At 37.8% G+C, this 27,126-nt stretch overlaps 3 protein-coding genes across 6 annotated transcripts; all 3 read right to left on the reverse strand.

The window, feature by feature from the left end:
• Positions 1 to 5,286: 5,286 nt before the first annotated feature.
• LOC107223669 (40S ribosomal protein S12, mitochondrial) lies at positions 5,287 to 12,689 on the reverse strand. Its single transcript, XM_015663422.2, has 3 exons — positions 12,521 to 12,689; positions 6,508 to 6,729; positions 5,287 to 5,496 (listed from the first exon to the last, which is right to left on the reverse strand). The coding sequence occupies exons 1-3, from the start codon at positions 12,582 to 12,584 to the stop codon at positions 5,363 to 5,365; spliced, it is 420 nt and encodes a 139-aa protein (XP_015518908.1). The 5' UTR covers positions 12,585 to 12,689; the 3' UTR covers positions 5,287 to 5,362.
• Positions 12,690 to 14,305: 1,616 nt separating this feature from the next.
• Positions 14,306 to 16,521, reverse strand: LOC107223671 (cuticle protein 64). The gene is made up of 3 exons (XM_015663425.2): positions 16,421 to 16,521; positions 15,411 to 15,570; positions 14,306 to 14,720 (listed from the first exon to the last, which is right to left on the reverse strand). Exons 1-3 carry the CDS (start codon positions 16,430 to 16,432, stop codon positions 14,479 to 14,481), a joined length of 414 nt encoding a protein of 137 aa, XP_015518911.1. The 5' UTR covers positions 16,433 to 16,521; the 3' UTR covers positions 14,306 to 14,478.
• Positions 16,522 to 22,214: 5,693 nt separating this feature from the next.
• LOC107223670 lies at positions 22,215 to 26,799 on the reverse strand. Of its 4 annotated transcripts, none has more exons than XM_046738134.1 (3): positions 26,650 to 26,787; positions 25,094 to 25,150; positions 22,215 to 24,351 (listed from the first exon to the last, which is right to left on the reverse strand). In XM_046738134.1, exons 2-3 carry the CDS (start codon positions 25,112 to 25,114, stop codon positions 23,530 to 23,532), a joined length of 843 nt encoding a protein of 280 aa, XP_046594090.1. In that variant the 5' UTR covers positions 25,115 to 25,150; positions 26,650 to 26,787; the 3' UTR covers positions 22,215 to 23,529. The 4 variants fall into 4 exon arrangements, with proteins under 4 accessions (XP_046594090.1, XP_046594091.1, XP_015518909.2 ...); XM_046738135.1 differs by lacking the exon at positions 26,650 to 26,787 and adding an exon at positions 26,402 to 26,619; XM_015663423.2 differs by lacking the exon at positions 25,094 to 25,150 and having other exon boundaries at positions 26,650 to 26,799.
• Positions 26,800 to 27,126: the final 327 nt, after the last annotated feature.

Raw genomic sequence — 27,126 nt, forward strand, 5'->3', positions numbered from 1 at the left:
CGTACGTTGAAAAGTTGAAAAGTAAGGAAGATTATAATATCAATTAAATACTATGTTTTGTTTTTTCAAATAAAGTTTTTCCTTATTTTTCATTAACAAGAAAAACCGAAATTTAAAAGACGTTCGAGCTGCAGTAATGTTCAAAGAATTAACATATTTTTGAGTGGTGGAAATGGATATGATATAAGTAATTTGACACGAATTGGGAATTAGGTTTTTCGATTGTACGCATATATAATTTTACGGATTGATAAAATTTCGTCAAGTTCAGATTCATGCAGTTTTATTTTTCGCATCTTGTTCTACAACGATTAAGTATCGAAATTCTGTTCGATAATAATGTTCAAGGTATTATCTTTTCCGCAATCATTGTTGACTGCGAGAAAAAACGAAATGCAACAAGTATCCCTTGTGTATTTTCTTTTACGGGAAAAAGTACCGCTGTTTGTTCAACGAATATGTTGTACAAATTAGAAAAGAAATCGTCAAATTCAGTGTATAAAGTTGTAACGCTGCATGAACTATACTGAAACGTTGGGCCGATGGCGAACCTTTATACGAAGAAATAACAACCGATGGTCGCTCATCAGCCCATGGTTCCAAGGAATTGGTTCCAAGACTTCCGGCCGATTTAAAATTTTCTTCATGTACAGTTCGCAGGTTAAGAGGTTGAACCAATAAAGCGGAACCGGCGACGCCTTGGGTCTTGCTGAAATATAATTGACAAAGGCAAATAATCATTACCCAAAACCATAAGAAAAGACTGGTGCTTACGCAGCTTGAAACCCCAAAGACCGAACGTTAATGAACTGCGAAGGCCCAATAGTAAAATCGTGAAATGTATGACTAATGAAACGGGTATGCATAAGTGCAATAAAACTTGATGCGAAAGGAATGTTTAACAAAATTAAATTGATGCTATTCGGTAAACTGTAACTTCAAACAGTTTTATTTCAGTACCTCCATGGGCTACGGCCGGTTCTCACTGTTTTATGGATAGGATTAAAGACAATTCAAAGGCAGGAAGGGATTAGTGCGACTTTGAAAATCCTTGAAATTGTCGACGATCCTTGTGAAATTCATTTCCCCGTCGTCCGTTATAATTTGGGTTGGTACCGCAAAAATTGGAATGGATTTTCTCAGCATGTTTCTAACTAATACCCAATTATATCAAAGTTCAGCCGCTGAAGCTACAAGTCAGGATTAGCAGCCGGACGTTGTGATGTTGACTTGAGCAAAGTAGTTAGTCCGAAAATCAACATTTTTTAAGTACCTTGTACCCCCAACAGTTTTATAGGTTTATTAGGGTATTCCTGGACCGCATTTTACTGTTTCCACGAAGTTTACAACGGTTCATGGTTAACTTTAGCTGCGAGCTTCAGCTTCATCAATTATACTCAGGTGAATATTTGATAAAAGGGGTTATCTCAAGGACAATAAATTTTGTCACAATATTTTCGATGTAAGCAAGTTTTAGACCTCTATTTTTATAAACAGTATGTATCCGCTGAAAACCGGCTTCAAGCCAGCTATATTTCGAGGTTCTATGTGACGTGTCTTTCTTAGAACAAGAGCGATCGGTGAAGACGAAATAGAAATTTTTATTTTCCCGTAAACGGGAATTAAAATCTGTAAAGATTATCTTGAAGCTGATGTTTCAAGCTTCAAAATTCTTTTTCGATAATTTTTTTACACAAATCTTTTGAAGAGTTATGCATCTTCCAAATCGTTGTTTTTTCGAGTAAAAATTGATAGCCTCTTAATTTTTGTAACCGGTCTATATGCACAGTTCGATTATTATCTGTTGAAAAATAACATTGTGTAACAGGAAAGCATTTTTAAGCTTGATACATGCAATGAAATTGTTGACGACCGAAATTTCTCTGTTGATTTTACTAGAGTTTTCCCCGAAGTGGATGTCTTTACATACCTTCGAGAGCGTTTGCAAACATACACTGTATAACGTGAAGCGGGATACGCGTTCCTGACAAAATCAGAATCATTTCCTAAAGGCAAAAGAGCAAACGGTACTTTAGTTCGGCACATACACGCATCTTCGTATGTCAACGAATACATCGCCCGGTATAATACGTGCAAACGGTTCGCTACGAGAGACGGGCTATACAGGGATGAACTTGAAAGACGAAAACCGCTATTCAAATTACACAAAAACTCTTCAAGCTCCGAATCTCGGTGTCCAGTTACTAAGCCGCAGGGTAAAGAGTTGAGATTTGCGAGGACATCTTCCAGGACCTCTGTGTGCAGCCAGGGAGCAGTCCATTTTGGGGGCTGCGAGTTCTACCTACTTGTCATTTCAATTTGCGTTTCGGATTTCGCCTTTTTTCACTTTCTGTCTTATTTTTTCGGTCGACTTTTTTTCCCGAGTAGCAGATTTCTTCCGATTTTACTTTCGCGCTGTAGAGTCGCCGTTATGTTCTCCGTTTGTTGAAACACTCCAAGTTTGCTCTTTGTATCACATTACATGTGTGTACTATTATCAGCGAATACCGTCCGCACGTATTATTGTATACTTGTATAAAGATAAACTTGAAAGAACGAAGGCTCGTTATGCTTTTTACGAGCCAATATTCAAAATACGATAACGTCACATGAAGACCGATTCCGGATCATGCGTACGTAACATACGCGTAGCAAATATTTATCGAGTTGCAGTCATTTTTGTTCGATGCCGTGGATTCCGATTGTGAGTTGAACCGTTGTGTTTGAATGCGCCATGTTTGCCAAACTGCGGTACAACTAATTGAGATGTATTAATCTAAGTATACTTCATTTTGAAACCTAACTATTCTACATACGATTAATAAAGTCTGTGACAACCGTCTTTCCGCAACTCGAAACGAAAATCTATTTCGCTCTAATGGTGCATGATGAGTTATTATTCTTCGAAACGTGATGCACATTGCAAAAATTTTCGTCTGCCAGCGCGGCATCGGGTCGTAACGACATTTGGTATTCGCCAAATCATCTCTCTGAACCTCTAATGGTCACTAAATGGGTACTCATTCATTTTCGATGAAATTCTGTAAAGAAAACATCGAGTATTCATGAAAATACTCTTAGTCCATAAGTGGTGTTTACACTGAGAGAAATTTTTAGTTCCGGTTACCGTTCAGTCCTTAATTATTTTCATGTTTTACCACAATCGAAAAATATAGTTCTAGGTACAAAATGAAAATTGGTTTTGTAGCTGTTACCGGAAAGTCTAGTATCCGTTACTATTCTTTCTCATTACGATCACTGTTACTATATTTTCTTGCAACTGTTGCGAAAATTTAACGCTTGCGCAACGATAAATTGACGTTAAAGCGTTATTTAACTAAAAAAATCGAGTAAGCCGAACAAACTGATTTTGCGCAGCAATTACCAAAAAAGGATCGGCAATAGCGGAAAATGGTTAGGCGTACCTCGTTTTTCGTAATTCCAACAATATTCAAACAGTCTTTTTAACGATACCTGTTTTACTGAATTTTTCTAGTTACTGTAACAAATGAAATTATTCTCAGTGTATCAATGAATACGATAAAAAAAATTTTCTTTCAAAAACGTATCTACTGTTCGATAGAAGGAATTGCGATCAATATCGGCAAATACATCGTTGTATATTTGGTTGATTAATATTTGTATTAATAATTATGTAATGAAAACGAACGCCTGCCATATGTTTTCAGATTTCTTTTAATTATATTCGATAAAATGGATGAAAACAAACTACTGAGGTTATTGTTGGAGAGGCCATTCGGTCGCTAATAATTTTTGGGTATCGACTATCACAGCAAGGAAAAAGTCGCGAATAATGTTCATCCATTGATACGACGGTGTTTTGGGTTAACCATTTCAGTTTGAGAACCCGCAAAGTTTCGAAATTCTGGTATATTGGTCAGCATGTCATATGGTCAATGGATGGCGGGTTATGGGTGCGTGGGCGCTCTGGTGCAGATGCTGGAACGTCTGCGTCTGCATCGACAACTCCGAAAAGCATCAACCCTTCCTGCTGGACCGTTAATGACGCTGACGCCCCTTGGCCGTCTGCGGCATTGTGAGGGCCTGGAAGACGCATTATGCATTGTAGTGCATACACGGTCCAGTCTGACGGCAGGGCATCGAATATACACTTTGGTACGGAGGTATAACTGTAAATAGGGGAGCGTCACAGGGTTCGAATGTGTGTCAAAAGGCCGCAATTTACCTACATTTTCGCCTACGAACGATTGATCGATCGGCGTATCGATGTAGATGTACATTTGTGAAATCCACCTCATTCGAAAGTCGTGTAACGAAAAGTAACGCCATGCCCCCAAGATTGCGGGATGAGGGATTCATACAGCGCAACTGGTTACTTGAAATGCATTTGAAATCGAGGAACGTCAATTTTGAGAAGACGTTGCGTTGAAATTATGTGAAAAAAAAAAACGTTCGACGATGAGGTTTCATTGGAGCTTGTTGAGAGTTGTGGATAAAAAAAGAGTAATAGATTGGCAAAAAAATTATAGAAACAGAGTAGTGCTCAATTTTTTAACTAAATGTTATTACAAAACTATAAAAGAGCCGATCAAAGATGACTGAATTGTGTTTGAGCACACGTGTTTCATGCATCTAACAACTAAGCTATCATCACTACATCTAAAGGTGAGCGATTTATTCTTCCAACTGCTAAAATTTTTTTTTTCCTTTTTTTTTTTTTAACGAAAATATCCAACTATAAACGCCTAGCGTTGACGCTTCCTGTTACATCCGCTTTTTGCATGAGATTATTTAGCAAGCTGAAACCAGTAAAGACATATTTCAGATCGCAAATAGGAGAGGAAGGCCATAGGAAAATTCAGCTATATTGTGCCTATAATACAAAACTGTAGAAAGAATTGATGAAAACGAAGTTAGAGAAGAATTTGCCGGCGAAAAATCGCAGAAATTCCGCTTTCGTTGTGAACATGGCAAACGCGAATAATTTTTGAAAAAGTTTCTTTACAATCAAAGTTAATGGATCATGCTGGCAACTGTGATTATACGCTGGTACTAGTTCGCGTATTGGAATCCTGAATATACTCACGCCGTGCATCCTGAATTTCTAATTTCTATGTGTTATAAATACAAAACACGCTTTTAACCCGAAGAAGGCAACGGCCATCATACGGATCAACGAGGAGAACGAATCTATCGATAAATTGACCATTTGTTGGTCACAATGTTGAAGAGCAATGAGAAATTTAATAACGAGTATAGTTTAGGGTGACTGAGGAGCGGATAAAAGTAAAAACTGACATTTGGTTATGAACGAACATTATGGTTTTATTGGCGCAACGTGTACTATAAACTATGAAAAAGTAATTTTCCACGCATGTATTTAGGGCGACGGCTTAACGACGTGGGGCAGATCGTACGCTCCTCGGACACATTTTATCTTGACTCCAGGCACGTCTTGACATCTTCCAACTCTGACGAGGACTATGTTGTGTTCTTGAAGATTGTGGCCAATTCCTGTGCAAGACCGATTCGTCTCATTAGTTAATCATACTTCATATTACGTTCTGGAGGTTTATTTACACCCCAAGAATGGTAGCTTTCGTATATAGAGCGTAAAACACGGTTTTACACCCCGAGAGCGATCCGTCGCACGACGGTGTAAATCCTTTCGCTCGTGATATAACAACATTTTTTCCTCTACTAGCCGTAAAATTGGAGAACTGTGTAAAAAAAATTTCAAAAAAGACAGGAAAAATAAGGTCGGGTACACGGGCGCAGAAGGGGTCCAGGGGCGAAACCCCGCCTAAAGAACAACGATACTTTATTGTTAAAAACTAAGTTTATTGATATTTATTGAAAGTAATGATATTACTAATTTTTTGTTTCATCACTGTTAAATATCACTATCAGTCGACGCTAGAAAATGAGCAAATAAGTCACTCTGAAATACGATCGCTGCACTGCTTCCTGGCGATAAATCGAACTGACAATTCTCAGAACCAACCTGACCTCAACTATGACTGCGAGAGATAACGATTCGGGGAATTTAAATCCTTTTTCACTTTGAACATACCGCTGTGTAAGACAGGATTTTACACCGGCAAAACGGACCGTAAAATCCCAATCCAATAACGGGCAAAAAAGTTATTATTAAACTGCGATATAACCCGAATGAAACTTTGAAAAAATAATTTTCAAATCGAAAATGGAAGAGTCAACTTTTTGCAATACAATCATTTTTTTCAGACAATGCTTCTCTGATATTTGCGCTTTTGTTAGAGAAAAAAGTTCCTAGCCGATGTAAATTTTTTACCGATAAAAACAATACAAGAACGCGGGAAAAATCTCTTCAAAAATCTATGCAAAATCCAACCGATTACCAGAAGCAAACTAATCAACGCGAGTGACTTTAGTCGCCGCGTTTACATCGTATGCGGTAAATTTGAATTGTGAGCAACGTTGAGTTATTGAGAACGATTCGAATGCAGCGAGAATTTTCAATTTACTTATTTGTAATTTTCGTACCTGGGACGTAGGCGGTCATTTCCTTCCCATTCGACAGTCTGACCAATACGCATTTCCGGTTAGCCGAGTTTGGTTTTTTCGGTTTCTTTATAAGAGTCTTGAGTACAACTCCTTTGGCGAACGGCCTTCCATCTAACGGGTTCTTATTTGGCCTGTTCTTGATTATCGGACCGGTCAAGTGCATTTTCCAAAGTCCGGTCTTAGTTCTGACGATGTCAAGACCTAGGGTAAAATATTTGACTGCATTCGACAAGTCACAAAATTTGTAATTTCAAATGGCTTGTTGACGAATTTGTTTGCCATAACTGTATTCCACGGAGTACTCAAGAGTTCACAAATTCTTTCTACGAATACGTACGTGTATGTCATTCTGACATTCTCAATTACGAATCGATGAAATACGCGTTTCATCGCAACAAGTGAAATACTCGTGATAACGCGTACGATGGTAGAAAGCGATTTTCGTCGTATCGGTACAACGATACGAGGCCATTTCACTTTGTCACTGCAATGACCTAAATATTACTCAACAACGGTTAATTGATATTACGAGTTCCCTCTGCAGTTATAGTCTGGTATTCTCGAATTTAGGAAATCACCCCTCGGGGTAAGAGAGAGAGAGAGAACATCGTCAGAGGATATTATACACGGAAAATTTATGACGAAGTTTAAATTTCATTTTCTAATTACACGCACAGTGGTAATGCATGGATATCCTATACGTCTAGCAATGGTTGTGCAAAAGTTTTCAAGTTAAGAAACACGCTCGCGTAACGGGACCATTGCAAGGTTCGAGTCCAATGTCACTTCACGAGGTATAGTAGCGGAGCAGAGCTCACTTTTCGGACTTTCAATCATTATTTATTCGTCTTCTAACAAACGATGTTAAACTTCATGAAATGTCCACGTAACTAACGTACTCCACCGGCAACAAAACGATCTTGAGAGTACGCTACTTTCTTGCTAATCGTCATTGTGTGACGAACAATTATGATCTTGGTTATAAGAAAAAAAAAAAAAAGAAAAAAACCACTTTTATGATCTTGATCTGCGAGTTCTATTTAAAGCTTGTCCATTTGATTTAGGGGTTAGCGATAAACTTTGCAGCGTGTAAAACACACAGATGACAAATTTCAGCGTAGAATCACTGTTATTTGGTACTGCTTATTCAACAATTTCAAAATTTGCTCTCCCGTATTCTACTCACTTCTCACTTGCCTAACGAAACGGCCAAGTGAGAGTCGTTGGCACAAACTTTGCGGTGGAACTTCAAACCCAAAAATGTCAGATATGACGAGCGTTTGACATCCGTGCCCGCAGTTGCATGCGCAGGGTTGCAGCGCTATCCTTTTACGACCAACCGTGCATAAGCTTATTAAGCTGAAATTGTTGTCCAGTGAAGAAGGACTGCAAAGTTCGTTTTACACTCGGCTTACGGGGCGAGAATCTTTACCTCGAAAATGGGCAACTCTTTGTCGATTTCGTTTCAAGAGGATTTTGCATAAGCGTACCCGACTAACCGGTAACCACTGCCCTCTCTCTCTCTCTCTCTTTCTCTCTTTCGCTCTCTCTTTTTCTCGCTACACAGACGAGTTAATAGTTTTTCTCGACAATCATCAATAATAAACCGCACCGCTGCAATCCTTCGCTAAACAGATGATGAAGAATTTTTCTTCAAACTTCCGAGAAGAAAATAAAAAGGAAATTCACGATAGCGGTTTCGTGCTTTTCTTTTCATTCGTTTCCGGTGAATTGTGCCCATCTTTACAAGAGAAGAATAGTAAGGTGAAAAAATACATTAAAAAGATAAACAGTATAGAAACAAATTCTTTTCTTAAAGAAAAAAAAAGAAAAAAAAAACAAAAATTGCGGCGAACTTGTACGATGACTGAAGTATTTCCTCCGTAACGCTTTGTAATTTTTAATAATTTCCCTAAGCAACGTTATAATTTTCTGTTCATTTTGTAACGTTTAAAGATAGTACAGGCATTATATTTGAAGTAAGGTTTCGTTATGGAGATTAATGTGCCCGCGAACTGGTTACACAAGGTAAGACGACCGATACTTTGATGATTAACAAATGTAGAGTAGAAAAGAAAACAAAATAAATAAATTGCACATTTGATTGCAGATTTCGACATGGCGTGTTTTGCATGTTCAAAAATATTTATACTGCAATAGATCTTGATCGGAATAAATATCTGAACTTATACCAAATATAAAAATGGTTTCAGACAAACATTGTAAAATTTTTGATAAAATGCATTTACAGACAGCAAATGAAATATTTTTCAAATGAATTTTTCGATAGCCGTGCGTACGTAGAATTTACTGCAGACTTACGTAAATCTAATCCTCATTCAAGTCTATTGGAAACAGTTGTACGTTTGGTAAAAAAAATTATATCGTCGAAGATGATCGCGAACCATACAATACGCGGATTAAAAATAAATTGCATAAATTTTTGCAGGACACTTTTTGCACGGACTGTAAGGAAGCTGTTGTTCATTTTGAGATCTGCTGACCACAGTCGGTCACTACGACAGATGTCCAAGTCCTGTGTGGCTAATCCAACCTACCTCAGGCTCGGCTTAGTCAAGAGATGAAAACGGTCCAGTTTAGTCCAGTCGTGTCTAACCTGGGATACAACAGTGAATTTTGCGGGCCTTTTGCCTCCCACGAAAATCTATCTACACGAATACAAAGAAGGTGACCCACCCCTTTCCTAGATGCACGCGCAAGATTGCATTGCTCGGTGAAAATTGCTGGCACGGTTGCGCTTTTGTTGCTTATGGGTACCTCACACTACTGGAAATGTGCAGAGATCAAATAGATAAGACGCACAATCGGTTTTTGATTAACTAACAGGTGAGTTACACGCGACGTTGACACGAATACAGTTTTGTTTTCTTTATACTCGAATGTATCGACTTGAAGAAATTACGACGTTTAGATGCAAATGTTTCCATTCATTCATTAGGGTTACGAAATTCAACAGACATGATTAGGCATGTTACGTTTTGAGAGGCAGTTGGTACGTATTTATTGTATTAGGTGTAGGCATTTAGATCAGTGTTCAACTTTTCCGAGTCATCGTTCGTTATGTGTGTCAGCTTGTTAATGGAAGACTCGAAGTACGTGATCACTTTCAGTTTTACTGATTATGAGGCAGTTTACTGTTTAGAGTTAAGATCTTTTTACGCAATCACGGCAAAGGTATTCTTCACTGCTCACCTTTTGTAGGGGTTAAAGGAACCATTATGGGTTAAATGGAAAGTATAAAAAAATTGGTGTTTGGTCAAATATGATCATTTTCTTTTAGAGTGGCCATAAATAATTCGAGAAAAAAAATTCTCCAATGTTGCCTGGTTTTCTAGAAGCTAAAAGGCGGTTTTTCCTTCACCTTCTATCCTACAATGGCAGAAACAGAAGCTACGTTCTTTTTTAAATGTTACATTAACAACTTCAGTTTCATATCGAAGTACTGAAAAAACAACTCTGTTATAATAATTCGATTCGATTGGGCATTACTCATACAGTTTGTTAATTGACCAAACCGAATGGATCGTTCCAAGTTTTGGGATTGGAAAAATCGGTATTTTACAATATTAAAATAATTTTCAAGAAGTTAACTATTCAAAATATGAGTTAGTGACGTTTTGGTTTATTATAGTTTACCGAATTCGAGGCAATCCCGAAGTTGAAAAATCACCATTTTTCCGAAACCTGCGTTGTTGCAATAATCTTACCAACTGTTGACTCTAAAAAAATTTGTGACAAAAATAAATGCTTGGTTTTTCTCCGCGTCCACACCGATGCGCTATGCTCTAATGTTCCTCGTTCTTGAGTAATCAGAGAAAGTTTGCGACGTGGTAATTCGAGTGCACGGGTGTGAAAATTGGCAAAAGCATGAATTTTGTCAGGGACTGTATTCGCCGGACAACTGACAACTGGTCAACCGCAAATGGACATGTCACCCCCTTCAATTCCCACCGATTTTGTCAGAGCGATTTTACCCGTCTGTTCCCCATTATGCACTGTACCCTTTTTTCCTCTTCTCCTTCTCCTCTTTCTTTTTGCATTTTCTGGATTTTTCCTTAGGGATCAAAGAGGTAAGCTGACCGAAATAAAGAGCGGAGCGTGCATTTTTGCTAGCCACCCGCATTTCGGCAAAGAATGACGATTCACGAGTAACGGAGAGAGAAAGTGATAGAGAAAGAGAGAGAGAGAGAATCAGAGAAATGGGAGACGGAGATTTGGCTAGAAAAGCGACTATGGTAGCCACTGGCCGAGCGATTCTTTATACCCTTTTCGCGAACGTACAAAGATGCGTATCTCTTTTTATACACATGCAAACGAATATATAATACCTACACAAAACAGAAACTTGAGATGTCTTATTCCATCATAAAGGTTTGTTTAGACGATGATGTGGGAAACGAAAATATGACGATAAAACTTTCCCGGCTCTTTTATATATGTATATAATATATAAGGGTGCAGAGAATGAATCGCTCAATTGAACTGCCGATAACTGGGTCACCGTTCCATTCTTCACTGTTTCCTATACGACGTTCTGTACCCGAAGGTAGTTTGGGTTATACCTCGATTGCCTTTTTTACCTCTTCTCCGAAGTCCTGAATCTTACGGTTACTATGGTAGATTCTATAATCTATTCTTCTTCTGTTGAAAGAACTCAAATTTTTCCGACGGTTAAACAAACCCAAATGTGGTGAAAAATGATTTCGACGATTCGATTATCTTCGCAATAATTTCCACGCCGGTTTGAGGACTAAACGTGTAATTCGGTCTTTTCCGTTTACATTTTGAATTACTTGTATAATTCAGTGTTCGGGGAATATTTTCGAGATGAAAACTCGTAATTATAATTACTTCGTTGTAGAAAAATGTTAATTGAGTGTCAAAAAAATTATACTTCATACAACATTCTATAACGTTGGTTCTGACACAATTTTAAATTGCAACATTCAACACCTTTCTGTTAATTCGATCACGAGAATAATTCAAAGTTGTGAATTCAAGAAACGTAAATACTAAAATTATAAACAAGAGCTTAGATATCGATTTTTCATTCCAATTGCTTTAAAGTAGTAAAAAATTCAGTAGATTTGTTCTATTTCGTTTCGTGGTGGCTTATTATTTTATCGGGCAAATTATTTTTTACAAATTTATTGGATCACATTTTCCTGTTGTCAATATTGACTTTAATGTTACTGTCTTTGAATCAAAAGTAATGTCGGTGGAATCTGGAAAAACCGAATATTTAACGATACCGACATGTAAAAAAAAGTTTCCCTGTGGTACTGCATGTGAAAAATAATCCTCTCAATTCATTATAAAGGCGTTGATTCTCTACAGATTGAAGGAATTGTTTTTGACTAAATATTCGGAATTCAAACTATTGAACAGCCCAGTTGTTGGGGAGGTTATCACGAAAGGAACTCTTTTGCACATGAAATGGTTGTATAAATTATTTAAAAATAAACGGAGCGGTCGTAAAAAATTAACAAATTTTGTTAATTTATATCCGAGAGAATTCATAAAGAATACATTTTTGATTCAGGTGAGATACGTAGAATGAAATATCACTAAACGTTGTTTACATTTTGATAAAAAAAAAATTTGTACCTAGCTTTTTGTGCATGATTCGTGGTTTTATGAATATCTAATACCAAGTGGAATTGTATTTCCACTGCTCTTATGTTTAAATTATGTGAATGTGACATTCTCTCAATGAATTCTCTAATCCAGTAAAAATGAATACACCAAAAAAATTAATCTTTCTCCGTTTCCCTTTCCACGATTTCGGTCGACTGACGAATTCAAATTGCTTAATGACAACGAGCCTTGGAGAGTGAGAAAAAACTGACGGTGTTTGGAACTATTTAAAAAAATCCGCCATTTGTTGATCGATTTAAGGTTATGTTTCGAAAGGTTTCTCTCTGTCTCGAATGTATTGGTTATTCGCAATAATTTGACCGATTTATCTTACCTCGCAACGTGCTGGTGCAACAGGCCTGCGCCAGAGAGGTTATATTTCTAGTAAGAAAGTTCATTATTATAAAATTCTATTATATTTCCCTAATATTTAACTGATTTCCACTTGTCGTCGGCGACAGACCCGCACTTGTCTTCTGCTCAGAATCCGATGATGACAACTACTGCAGAGTCATCTGGATGTAACGGTCATATTTCTGCCTCGCTTTTGAGGATGATGACGTTTCTTATGGATCAACTGGAATTACCTTTGTTCGACGCATCAGAGTGAAATGCAGTGAAGTGCTAGTCTATTTGCTGGTAAGGAAATACGTTGGTAAGTGGTTCTGTCGGTAACACAGTTTCCATCTTCGTGTACAGTGTATGCTGATATTGCGAAATGCATACTTAGTGGCCATTCTTTGAAATGCCGCTAGCTTAAAATTCTATTTTTTTGTAATGCCGACTCCCGTGAGGCTGGCGTTTTGTAGAATACACTATATGGTTACTCAACGATCAATGCTTCATCATCACCTTCATTACAGTTTTTCAAATTACTTTTAATCGGGCATGCGAAATTAGTTTTCCTTTACGCTCTAGATCATTTACGAAATGTAGAAATGCGAAATGATGCGGCATTCGTTGTTACGGGGAAAGGAAACTAATCTGGATGCTTTCAGAAACCTGATTTTTAGTGATAGAGTTCACCTTAGAAATAAACTAATCAAGTAGATGAGTGAAATTACGGGAAACGTGCGAGCCGATAACGACGCGATTAACAATAAAACAATCGCGAATATTCGGTATTCGACTGGTGAAAGTAATTTTTTAGTTAGCACAATAACCGCCGTTATCGTAAAGTTACACTTTAATAAATCATGGAATCGGGAAAAAAAAATGAATTTGCGAATTCATTTTCGATTTATTTAAAAAACTATAGTCCAAGTTACGGATGGCTTGGGACTTTGACCTTTCTTGGAACATTATGGTTTGAGTAGATGCTTCCATTTGTCTACTATCAATAAACCGAACAAAGAACACTGGTTTGGTGTCCCCCTCCGAATTCGTTGCAGCTCATGCATGTTGTAGAAGATTGAAAACTGAAGAACACGTATTATTTGCCATCGATGAAAAACTATTTAAAAAGGTGAAAAGGACCCCCAAAGATGGGCACCCAAGGGGGTGATTGCATGTATTTGAATGAAATTAGCGCTAATATGTTTCTATCGATGAACGAAACGTTTCAACGTTGGTTTCATTCAAATACATCAAGGCGCTTCTATTCCCCCCCTTGAAGTCGTTTTTCCGCTAAAAAACAAGACGTGTCTTTTAGTTTTCAATTTTATACGACATATATGAATTGCAACGAAAGCAGAGGGGGACATTAAAGTGACGTTCTCTGTGAGTCGTGCAGATTTGCACCTCTTAGGACTGAACCGTATAGAACGATACATTGTGATTCGACTTATGTGTAGTTCGAATTGCGTGTGTATGACGTACAATATTATGCAGGAGTGAACGTATTGGAACGATGTATCCCCAGTCTGTTGAGCATTTTACCGTGACTCGCTATCATTCTGTGCAAAGTTTCGAAATATTGGGAATTTAAATTGCGGATAAATTGAGAATAACATTAAATATCACGAAACTGGCATAACACGTACGAAGTACATAAAAATCCTGGATTCATATAGCAATGTATCTGATATCCATATCAGAAACCAGCGACGACACGGATCATAAAATAAATACAAATAAGACACGATGATGTGGAGATAGAAAATTTCGTCAAACTCTTTGGTGTTATTCCACGTGGATTTTTATTGAACATACGCACATCATAAGGTAATAAAAATGGTCACTTGTTCCAAGTGCGGGTTAATGGTAAATCTACGTTAGTAAAAAAGAATAAAAACAAACCGATTTACAAATAGATTCGCGCACTTTCTGCCAACCGTTTGCCTTGGATCTGCATTACCACCCGTGACCGTAACCTAGCCCGTGTCCCAGACCGAATCCTGAATATCCTAGACCATGTCCCGAATATCCTAAATTATGTCCCGAATATCCCAGACCGTGCTCGTATCCGACCCGGATCGGGGCTGACAGGATTGGTCCACTAGAGATGCTGTGAGCACCGTGAGACACGGCGACGGGTGCGGCTATCGTGTGATCCACTGTGTAGGCCGGGGCCGCTACGTATCCGTGTCCAAGACCTGAAAGTTCACTTTCATCAGGTTATGTGTGATGTTTATTTGGACACGCCAACTTGAAAAATACCGTCGAGCAAGTAACAGAATACAAGAAAATTTATGATATTGGACGTTCCTTTTTTTTTTATTTATGTAACGATAATTTTAATCGGTGATTTAAGAAGAATTTCCAGTTTGCGGTTACTACATGGTCCGCGACTATTTCTATTGTATATCATTAACGACGAATGGAGTTTCGGGTGCAACACCTTATGCGAGAACGAATTTTGGAATTATTATCGGAAAATGTGGTATGTGTAACTATGTTTTAATATGGGATCATTCGTACAATATTTCTTGTGTGACTGCTACAATAATTTAATGTCAGTAGGTGTTACAGCTGTATACTTAATGGACAGATTAATTTAATTAGAATTGCACTAAATTGTTATATATTCCTGTGGGATGAACTTTATCTCCAATTGAGACAATTTTAGTGATAATAAAAACGTGCGAAACTGGTAAATTATCAAAAATACTTTAGCTTTTGTGCAAATAGACCGTACAACTATACGTACAACTTTCCGTACAACTATAGTTTCTCGGCGTTTCTTGTAAAAATCGCAAAAGTTTACGGAAAGCCATCAGAAAATTCGATAGCTTTTGAGAGCGCAAAAAACTCGGTCACTGTTATTTACTAATCGGTGTTCTCACCACTGTAACCGTAACCACCCAGAGCCAAGCCTCCGTGAAGTCCGTGGCCACCGTATCCTCCGTATCCCAGCCCAAGAACTCCTCGCTTATCCTGTTTCTTTGGAGCTTTAGATTCCTCGCCACAAACGGCCGAAGCAAGGGCTACGATTGCCACGAAAGTCTGCCGGGATGATAAAAAAAAAATGTTTCAGTCTGTGACTGTATGGTATCAACGTATACCAAGGGATTAATTATTATGTAAGGGAGGCGTACGCCAACTACGATTGCATGGATCACACGCGATTTCTAATATTACAAGGATTACCGTAAGACTGCAAATATTACACGAAGATTACACGGATTGCAAAGAGATTACAAGAATTACAAGGGATTATAAAGATAAGACGATGAATACAAAGAGATTGCAAAGATTACAAACGATTACAAGTCGTTACAGAGAATACGTGAAATTACGTTAGATTACATAACGTATGTACCCCAGATTACAAGAGTGATTACTTACTGTATGGTATTTATTGTGTTTTATACTCGTATTGGGTATCCGGCTAATTCAACCAGACCATATTTTATGGTTGTATTTATAGTTCTCATATCAATATATTTTTTTTCGACGAACGTCTTCGAAATGTCTCTATTGTTTTGTGTATAGTTGTCGTGAGGTTAACTTGGAGAACACACTTTTCGGTTAAAACTTAAAAACACAAATTCAAGTATATTCGATAACGTTCATTTCAACACGGACGTTCATTTTTTTGGATGAAACGACGAAATGCGTTGAAATGGAGTAAATTTCTGGAACTCTGGGATGTAAAAAAAAGTCTAACTTTACATTTCCTCAAATAGCGTAACACCAACTTTTGAGAAATTTGACCTCTGCAATTATCTTCAGCGTAGTAGTACATTCAATTGGAATTAGTTCAATCGCGAATTAATTCTGAATTTGAAACCAAAACGTGGCTCGATCATAAGTTTGAATTGATTCAACTGAAACAAGACTGTAATATACTCACTAAGGCGTTCATTTTGGTTTTTGCAGATGTCGGTTGGTGGATGGTTGCGGTTGAACTGATGTAGAATACGGTGATCCACCCCTTATATATACCGGTGGAACGTATACCTCGTCTATCGCGGGTAGGTGTGGCCTGTCTTTAGAGGCGACTCGGTGTGTCTTTGCGAGCATGTGTATGCGACACATTTCGGTATTTTCCCGGGTATCCTAGGTTCTCGGGGGCACAAGGTGGATACGTCGGTGTGACAGACAGAGCTTCACGCCTACAAATGCACGCGAGTATGACTTGTATAATGGAACCTCTGTAACGGAGCGTCTACAAGACTAGTCGGAGTGCGGTGCACGCCTTTCTAAAGAGATTTTTCTCTCCGGACTTCTCACGAAAATTCTTTGTTCCCATTGGTCGACACGTATGTGGGTATATGGATTACATGCATGTGCACTCCAATCGTATTCTCTAGACATCGCGCTTCCAGCAAATGGGTCGTTTGAGCGGTTCCCAGTTTCCTCATCGTGTCACATTATACGGATCTTGACATTTCTTGGCAATTATTTTTCCTCTAAATATTGTAAATGACGATTGTTTCAGTTTATTGCTAACCAAAGGTCGGAAGATATCGCAAATCGGTTACTCTTAGTATCAATTGTTTGCTAAGGTTCTTAAAATGTTGATCAAGTATTACAGGAACAGCTTGTCGTTAGTCACATCGGTATATTGCACGTGTGGTTTGTAAGCCCGAGAAGATTAGTTTCTGATGCAATTTGGTCAGGTTGAAACGTATAGTTTCAAATTTTGTTATTTTTGGTTTTCCGATTGAAAAGCGAATGCACATGCACCGTGTACAAATTTGAGCACTTTCAAGTACTAGGGTGTTTTAATGAGCTTTCTTGTACTGCAAGCACGAAGTTTGGAGTCTCCATTAAAATCGACCCAACTCAACGAATCAACTTTCTGCAATATTGTTGATGAGGAAACAGTAATGAAGAAGCCCAAAAATTAAAAACGTTGGGAATCACATGGAAGTTTACCATCTGTATGCCATCACGAGCATTGAAGCTTACTGCATTATTCTATTCAAGAGAAATTTAACGCGTTTGTTCGCTAATTGTGGTCTTTTACATCCGCACCTTCAGTTAACAATTTCCGTTACGTTTGACGAGAAAAAAATGTGTACCTAACAATAAGTAAAATGGATATTTTTCTATAGGATTGTGCCAGGTGGTACCATTCCTATCCACAGCACTGGAGATTCTGGAAGAACATGTTCAACTTTTCGCCAAGGCTCGTGCAGAGTGTTGTATCTATGGCAATAATATAATGGCATGTTGGGTAAATCTCTACTAATTAGCCACGAGTACCTCAATTACCACGCATTGAGTGAGATGAGATGGAAATTGAAAATTTAACGAGACCGGTGAAGCATCTTCATTAAACTGTACCTACCGAATGGAGTTTTGCAACCTGTAGGTTACTAAAATCTCATTTAAGACGAAAATTAGGTTGAGGCAAATTGATGACCATTCGGAGCAATTAGGGTTATACGTATATGCATTGGGAAATTGACTCGATTATATTTGTCACTTTCAACGTCTATGCGATCGTTCTTTTTGGTCAAGTTCGCACGATAAGTTGAGTAATTTTTTTTTCTTGTGAAAAACAGAGCGTGCATCGAAAACTGCAATTCCTGATATTGTGGATAATCAACTTGATCCAAATGATTTGAATGCGATGAATTAACAGATTTTTGCCCTATTCGTCCGAAGGTTATGAAAAAGATTTTGTCAATTTAATGTACCGATTGCCGCTTTCCTGATGACGGGATATTCTTTTTCCTGACATTCGCCGACGAGGATATTTTTCGTATGATTAACAAACTACGATTGCATATGCTCGGTTTTTTTTTTGCAATTCTTTGAAGAAAATGTTTCGTCGGACGAAGGAGTGCTAAGAATTTTCTGGAAGTTTGGTAACTGTTTTCATTCCTCTCTACAAGCATTTTTCACCATTTCAGATTAGCGCTACGATTTTGCAGATCACTGTTGTACACATAAACGATAATTTTACTCGAATCGCGAGTTCTCGAAATATCTTAATCGTATGCCCAAATCGATGTATTCGATGTTTTTCGAGGCACGAGCTTCAAAAATCTTACTTGTAAGTTCCGATCGTCACCAACGGACAAAGTGCTGTTGCTGCAATTCATCCGCGTGTTCCACCTCTCTGAAATATTTCTACAGACGTACTTTGCAGAGCGTTCGACAAAATGACATTTCGTGCACGGTGCATTAGCCTTAGGGCTGAGTTTATGCCGCCATGTCAAAGATCCCGCGTAATGTGCACCCTATAACTATACAACGGTAAAAGTAATGACGATAATGATAATAAGAGGGATATAGTTAATAGCGTAAACGATGAAGGTGGAAACGTGCAAGATATAGTCTGACAGTTACTTACAAGATAGAGGCGTTACGCATGTTCGTATATTTGTACACGATTGTGGATACGTACATAGGCGAGTATACGTATTACGTATGCATAGTTGCAGTTGCGGATGCGAGGCGATAGGTAATCCGGATCTCGAATTTCAATCGTGATTCAAACGACTTTCACTGTACGTAACGGCATTGGTTTTCGATTGCAGAAACGCCGAAAAAATACGGCTTCGCTCAACCAAGTTCCTAATCGTCCCCATCGAATAATTGTTTACCTTTTGCAAAGATGACGCGATAAATCTTCTGTGAATTCATAAGATTTACGAACGAGGATCTGCATTTGTTGGAAAAAGTTCGTGACTTTGCTCAGCTACTGAACGAAATTCTCATTCGTTTTCAGATGTTCATTCAGCAGGAGAGTCGGGTTTCCTTAAGGATTGAAAATTTAATTCAAGCGCTTGAATATTCTCTAGTCTAAATGAATTTATTATATTCTGTTTAAACATACAGTTGAACCATGTTGGGTATACAGTCTCTGCAGTCAATTATTTATTGATAGCATTGAAACACGTAACGTATATCTCAAGCAGGAGTATGAAAACTTGATCAAATTTTGAAAATTACGAAAACTGCAACATTGACAGTAGTTTTAGCATAAACGCACTCGCTTCATGAAATTTCACTGAGACAAAATCGTTCATATCATTTTATCTTCGCGATTATTCGCTTCTTTACACTTTTTCGATTGCAAAATTTCGGTTGTATACAAGTTAGATTTCAAGTTTGTACCATAGTTGTATACAACGAATAATACATGAAATATTTCGTATGGATTTTTCAGACTAAAATGAACAAAAACGATAGAAGAAATTGAGCGAGATATTAATCTCTACGAGATATAAGTAACATTTCAACGAAGAATAGTATGGAATTACGGTAATAAACGTACTTCGCAACAATTATCTACAAGTGACTGTATGGAGCGAGTCTTGAAGCGAGTGATAAGTACCTCCTCGACGTTTTCTGTCGCTAATTGTTCAATTATAGCCAGGAAGTTGAAGAGATATGTACAGAGAATTCTGCGCTCTTTCAAGCTACAGTCTTCTGACTTTACCTTTCCAATTTCGTTCTAAATTTTTTATAATGCAACATACCGCGAGAATTATTTTATTTAAAATACGCCCAACTTCATCTCGTTTCGAAACCAGGAATAAATTGTAGTATATTTTTGTAGGATATTTCGCATGGAAATAAATTTTTCTGTTTATTTTTTTCCAAGTCACCTGCAAGGCTGCAAAAGTAATAGAACCAAATCTAAACTGCTGAGAATAGAAATGAAGAATCTCGATGTTGAATCTGAAGAAAATCAACCAGTTGCTAAACAATTGCTTCCATCAAAAATGGGAAGCGTAATTGTTTTGCATCATACAATTTCAGTTCAATACTTGAAACATCTTGAGATCTCGGCGTAGATAGTATTTATATTGCGGTCGATTAAAGAACCGCGCAGTTTAGACGACAGGTGCGTGTAACTCTTGAACGCTGATCGTAGAGCTTAATTATCTCGTTGTTGTAGGGCATGAGGTCGCTGCAGCCGGCTAATTACACATGGGGCCATTATAACGAAGCAGCAAGATTTATATATCGCGGTAAATGATTTCGTAAGATATAAACTGCTTTTTATCATCTGGGATAAACGGTAGGATTAATGTCCCGTGCGTAATTGTGCGGGCACTTAATAACCAGCTATTGAACGTTACCGAGGGCGAGAGTCGCAAGTGCTAAAATTTATAACGCCAAAGAGCATTGCCGAAATCAAATTCTACATCACTGCTAGATAATTTTGAAATATTCACTGGATTGATAACACCCGAAGGATATTTATAGAGTACTGAGCTCTGCTTGATCTCTTCACGTGGTCACTTTTTTGCTTTTCGTCATTTTGCTGAAGAAAAAATTATCGCCTGTGGGAATAATTGACATTTGCTAATTTCGATGTAACAAAGAATTTATGATAAACATAATATTTTGTGACGGTATAATTTAAAATTTTTCGGAATAAAAAATTCGTGATAGACGTAATATTTTATGATTCTTTCGCCATTTCCGTTAATTAAAAACTTTCGTTACGTCACCTTTACGTCACGTTATCAGTTTTCTCCGATAGGACAGTTTCTGCTTGTTGTATAAACTATAGTTCGCGAGACGATTGTTTTCCAAGAAAAATGTATTATTTAATAAGCATAGACATTTCACGATAAGAGTGAATTTAGTGACTCAAGCTAGAATTGATGAAATTTCAAGAACGAGTAAACGTGTTTTTTGAGGCAGTGGTGAAAAGGGGGTAAAAAAATCCCATTCCTTAAGGAATTTTTCCACGATTCGCCTCGGCTGAACGAATAAATCTAGACTAGAAAGAATCAAATCCGTTGAAAACGAAAGTCACGAGAATTTTTTTTAAATATCGGGAAAAGTACGAAAAAAGATCATATCTCGACACAATTTTGTATTCTGCTCTTTACTCGACGGTTTCTTAGCGCAATTATAATTTTTTTCGAGTAAGCCGGGAAATCGAAGGCATGTAGAAATTTGGGTTCACATTGATTTGAACTCTTTAGAGAAGACATTATTTTTCAAATGAAAAAACAGCCAAAACCGCTGAAAAAGACCTTTAAACGCATTGAACGATCTCTAAAAATTGATTGGATACATCCTCCTTGCGGTTATGGTATTCATTTTACATTCTGACACTTTCAAAGGGCGTGCGCGTAAAAAATGAGATGGTCGTGTTTATTTTAACCATCCCAATGTTCATGTATTTTGCTTCATACCACTAAATACCTAATATTTAATATTTTCTATTTCTGGGATTGATTTTGTAGTACAAAATGTCAACTGTTATAACAATGCATATTCTCTGAATTAAAAAGTCGACGTGATATTTTTTCATTTAAGATTTATTACAGTAAATGTCTAAGTAATAAATGCATTTTGTTTTACTGTATAAATTACGGTAATTTCTGTAAGTATAAGAGAAATATCAAAACTTCGATTGTTCAGATAATATTCAATCTAAAGTGTAAAAATTTATTTACTGAAACGCGTATGTGCATGGCAGAAATAATTGTGCTTCTAAAAATTCTTTCATGTCTTCGAAATTTGTTGGCAAATTTAAAAATTTGCGGCTATATTATGATTATTAACCATAGTGACACGTGACCTGGGTCACGTAGCCAAACCCATTGTAGATTTTACCGTCAATTTTTTTTCAGAAGTTTTCCTGGAATTGATGATACCAAATGTAGAAAATTTAAAATAGCGGAACTAATATGGTGGGTGGAAATGAAAAAAACTGCCAGATCTACAGATATATAATTTTATAGTTTGCGATTTTTTTATGTTCTACATTACAGTCGGAAGTCGAGTTCAAGTTGAAATTAACTATTATATAATGAATGTCATAAATTATCTATGAGTGAGAAAGAGAGAGAGAAATTATAAAATTACAAACTGCAAGCCTAGATTTATAAACAGCCAATAATTATTTTATTCGAACATCAAAGAACGTTGTGGAAAGCGAAATTTCAATCTCGAAAGCAAACGAATACCTATATGTTTTGTCAGCAATACTCCATTTTATATCATCCACCCTGTATCCTAATACAGCGATCAAGAATTCTCCCGTTACACATCAAATACGATTCATTAACAACTTCTTTAAACTCATCGAGTGTCGGCAATCTCGGATAAATATTGAATTCGTAAAATATTTTCCTGACCTGTGAAAGGACCTCATACTTGAGTTTGAATATTTTACTTTAAATTGCAATTTAAGTTTCTTTAGTTCAGATTAAATTGATAAACACTGATCCAAATAAGACCTTGAACTTGTTCCAAATTTGTGACTAACAATTTATATTTAAGCTCAGGATTGAGTTACAATATAATTTTCATGTCAATTTATTCTATATGAGGTTGATCAAGGTTACGTGAAAAACGAAGAGTCTTAAATAATAAATGGCATCATTCAGAACAGTGCAGTTTTATCAAACACTTCATCGTCCTGGTGCAACATGGCGGACTGGACTGTCAACGCCGTTGATTTTCACCGCCTCAAAAGGGAAGTGTTTATTTTGCAGACTGCATACTCGCGGAAACATAAATATTAGATGGTCAAAATGTCACGATGAAAGATGTCGTTGATTACGTCGTTGGCTGTAACAGTGGAAGGGTTTTGAGTAGTTGAGGCTCAAGGTGGATAAGTCCGGTTCTCGTTAAGTATTTTTAATTTACAAGGTACGTCGCATAAAGTCACGATACGGTACAACGAAGGAAGTACATGTCACACGGTATAAAAAACTTAGAAATGTTTTGACAAACTTGATTAGCTTCGTTAGCTTGATTTCACACACAAGCACACAATATCGCGTCGTATTTGAGGAACTTTTGAGGAGCTTTCACCTCACCGCACTAAAATCGAGAATTTTCTACTTTTCTGCAAAGTCAAAGCGTGATCGTTTCCTGACCACTATCGGCCAGTGCAAACGTCTGTAGTTTCGGAATTAACCCTTCGAGAAAAGTTGTGTGGGAGTAAGCCGTAAATTTACTCCCGAAAACTTCATCGGGAATCCCGGCACGTAGCTTTCGTATTAACGCTGAACTTTAGGAGGAAAAAATTCAGAAGACAGGCACATGGAAGCCGTGACCTGCTCCGTGTCCGCCATAATTCAGTCCAACACCAAAGCCACCATAGTGGCTCCTAAATACGTTCACGTTATGGTCTTCGTCTTCATGATCTGGAACCGGCTTCGACACGTGTCTATGAACGATTATCTCGTGGATTTGGTTCTTCGGGGTGCGCAAGACGGCCCTGTTGCCTCCGAGGCCAATGTTCTTGTGGACTAACGTTTTTGATCGTGAGTGAACAAGGACGTTAGTTCCGTGCTCGTTTCGGCCCACCAGGACTGGCTTGTGCGCGAAGAACACCGTGTGGGAGTTGGGCTCTCCGACGATGAGGTTCCGGTGTCCCGAAGGACTCAAGACGAGGGGTCTGGGAGCGAGGACGATGGTTTTCTCCGAGGATCTATCGAGGACCAGGTGCTTCTGGTCAAGAACAACTTTTGCCGCGTGGTCGAGCAGGAGCTCTTTGTGGTCAACGACGACCCTCGGATCGATTTGATGGATCTTGTCAACGATGGGGAAGATCACGTGATGCTCGTTGTTAGCCAGATCCACGGGAATCAGGACGCGATCCCCGGCTGGATGTTTCTCGCTCGAAACTGTCGAGGTTGTTGAAATTGTACGGGACTTTGACGTAACCGGAATGCTTTTGTGGATCACTCTGAAATGTCCGCCGTGGCTTGGGTCCAGCTCGAATGAAACTAACCCCAACTCTAACGGCGAGCGTTTTATATTCCTCGACGTCTTCACCTCGGGACTTTCTTGCTTTGTCAGAGATCCTCCGTCCACGATTAGGGTTGTCAGGAGAAGCGTCAGGACCTAAGTCAGTCGGGAAATATTTTCACATCACGTTTGTTTTTGCTCAAGTATGATGAGGGAAAAATAATCAGTTTGATAGATGGAGAAGGAGATCCGGTTATTGATACTCTTATCTCTTGATAGCGGGGCTTGTCAGCGACAGCAAATCAGAAATCGAAAGCTTTCGAAAACATTCATTTACTTTTTCCGTTATTGACTTACGCGGTCTGTAGAATATCTCAAGATATCGCCGTGGCGATGAATAATATACATAGGGTGTACAGTCAGGTTAAAAAATTGTGAGATCTAAAATATGACGAAACAGAGCCTTAAATAGTGCCACCGAAGCTAATTTAAATTCAACTTTGTATAAAAGTGTTACCAGTAACGTATTTTTAGTTAAATCACAAGTTTACAATTTGGAAATTATTACGATTGTATATGTCGACTTTTTTTCTTTTTGCAACTGACGAAATCGGAAAAGACTTCGTCTCGGACAATTTACAGAAAATTCATTTACGAATAAAATGAGATATTTTTTAAAGAATCAGACGACAGATGCGGACTTTTCTATGAAAAAATGGTGGAATAATGGGATTTCTTTGTTGTTGTTAATAACGAAGTCTTTATACTTCATAATTCGTAGTTGAAATATTTTCACCTGGATCACAGAGACTTTCTTCAATCAGATTCAACTTAATCGACTTCAGTTACGCTGTTTAACTTTCGTTTTATGATCTTTTTGATTCGACTCATTTTTTACCTGACTATACGTCCAATACATCCTCGACACCCTCAGATTCTTTATTTATGCAACTGGCTGGAAGAAAAAAACGAAATGAACGAAAATAAGAAAACAAATAGAAGAAAATAATATTTGTGTATAAACTAAATGCGCCGTATTTGCCGTGCGATTTGATTGAAAAAATGGCGAAGCAAAATACCACTTGAAATGTGGAATCAAATACGATTGAAAAGATCTCCGTTTGACATAGAAGGAGATAAGGAACCATGAATTTAAACGGAAGAACCTCAATTAGGCAATTGCAGGTCAAGCTTATTTTTTGTACAACCTTCTAAATATCAAAAGCTCATAGTTTTACCAATTTTAAATATTCTACGTAAAATGGTGTAGGCTGTGAGTAATAAACTCGTGTTTTCTTGAAGAACGTACGAATAATTTTACGAGAAATTAATTCCCACCATTTTTAATCACTTTGTTTACAAGCGCAATCTGTATAAATTTATTTGAATCTGTCGATGAAGCATGTATAGGCGTACTCGTGGAATTTACAAAAAAAATCGTAAAAAAATGGGATATCTCTGAAGTTATTGAAATACCTGAGATTTTATACCTTACTAGTTTATGAGAATATTACCGCAGATAATAATAGGTAAATCCCTGGAGATAAACTCAAAACGAGTCCAAATTTGAACTATTCACGTGCAAAGTATATTCAATGATTTAAATTAAAGCTGTGCCGCGGTATAACGAAAGTGCGGTTATAATTAGCAACGACTGTAACGTGTATCAATAAACTTTCACACGTCATAATAATATAATTATATGACCGTGCGGTTTTCAGATCACGCAATCATTTGTAATTCTATAAGTTTGTCTATATTTCAGTGTATCGCCCTTGCTTTAATTACATCATCATGCGATAAGTCGTTACAAATGAATACCAATTTATGGTCAATCACGAAAGTATTCTTGATCATCGGATATCATTTCAAGCAACCGTGTTACTTGAGCCGAAACATTATACAAGGTATGGTTAGATAAGTGCTGTCCATACGTCTGTATAAATTTGATAAGCGTGAGCTATGTCCAATACAGATCGGAAAGAGTTGATAAAAATTTGGAAAACAAACCAAAAAAGAGCACGTCTTTATACAGAAAGGAGAATTTTGCTTGCAGGTATAACAGTTTTGAGGAATTTTCAATTACACAGGTTTGATTGTCACTGTTTATTTAATCCTCGAATATCAATTTCACTCAAAAATTCGTAATTTAATTCACGAGATTAACGACAGACGAAATCGTACTACGAGAACACTGCGAACTTACAAGTAAAATTTATCCTTCGTACAAACGGTATAATCGGCGTGATCTGCGATCGCGGGAGTGTCAGAAATAGACAGAGTCACGCAGGTAGGTACACATGCTTTCTAATCCTCGCAAAGATCGGAACCTTACAGAACTCGGGGCAACGCTTCGGGGCTTCGTGTACTTATCAAGCGATAGGCAGATTTTTCGCGATGTATGCAACGCGCGGTTGTTTGGATAAAAATTAGCGACACGGCTCGAAGACTTACTTTTAACGCGAACGTGATCATGCTGCACTTCGACTGCTGCCACAACGTTGTGGCACCAGCTACGAAACTCGTTTCAGCAAGTTACTTTACTTGTGATAAATTGATCGGTATATTTGAGGCGTAACGCGGCTGTAGCCCGTGTATGTCGGTATATCGCGACATGCGAAGTGTGAGAGTGCCGATTTCGTGTGAACTTAGTTATACTCACACACGGCAAGAAGTGTACGCACACAATCTAGGCTCTCGGTGGACCAGTTTTATTTCGTAAAGGAAACAGGATAGTCCATGCCACATGCAGAAGGTCTCTTTCAACGCGGTGAACGGAACGCGAAGTTCCATATCGGGTCGTGATTTGTTCGGGTAGCATGGATTTTACGGTGAATAAATCTCACAACCTCCGTCACGAGTGTTTTAAATTAACCTTCGCAAAAATCACTGTTATTGACCTATCGGTCGAATAATTACTTGATTGTTGTT

The sequence above is a fragment of the Neodiprion lecontei genome, chromosome 4 (genome assembly GCF_021901455.1).
Source record: "Neodiprion lecontei isolate iyNeoLeco1 chromosome 4, iyNeoLeco1.1, whole genome shotgun sequence".
NCBI lineage: Eukaryota > Metazoa > Arthropoda > Insecta > Hymenoptera > Diprionidae > Neodiprion > Neodiprion lecontei.

Coding starts and splice junctions, on each gene's coding strand:
- LOC107223671 (XM_015663425.2), bottom strand. Junction 14,721..15,410: donor GGGTGGTTACGGTTACAGTG/GTGAGAACACCG, acceptor GTGAACTTTCAG/GTCTTGGACACGGATACGTA.
- LOC107223670 (XM_046738133.1), bottom strand. CDS start 26,052: ATGATCAAGAATACTTTCGTGATTGACCATAAATTG. Junction 24,352..26,016: donor TCGTGATTGACCATAAATTG/GTATTCATTTGT, acceptor CGACTGACTTAG/GTCCTGACGCTTCTCCTGAC.
- LOC107223669 (XM_015663422.2), bottom strand. CDS start 12,584: ATGAACTTTCTTACTAGAAATATAACCTCTCTGGCGCAGGCCTGTTGC. Junction 6,730..12,520: donor TTGCACCAGCACGTTGCGAG/GTAAGATAAATC, acceptor ATTTTACCCTAG/GTCTTGACATCGTCAGAACT. Junction 5,497..6,507: donor AATGACCGCCTACGTCCCAG/GTACGAAAATTA, acceptor GGTCTTGCACAG/GAATTGGCCACAATCTTCAA.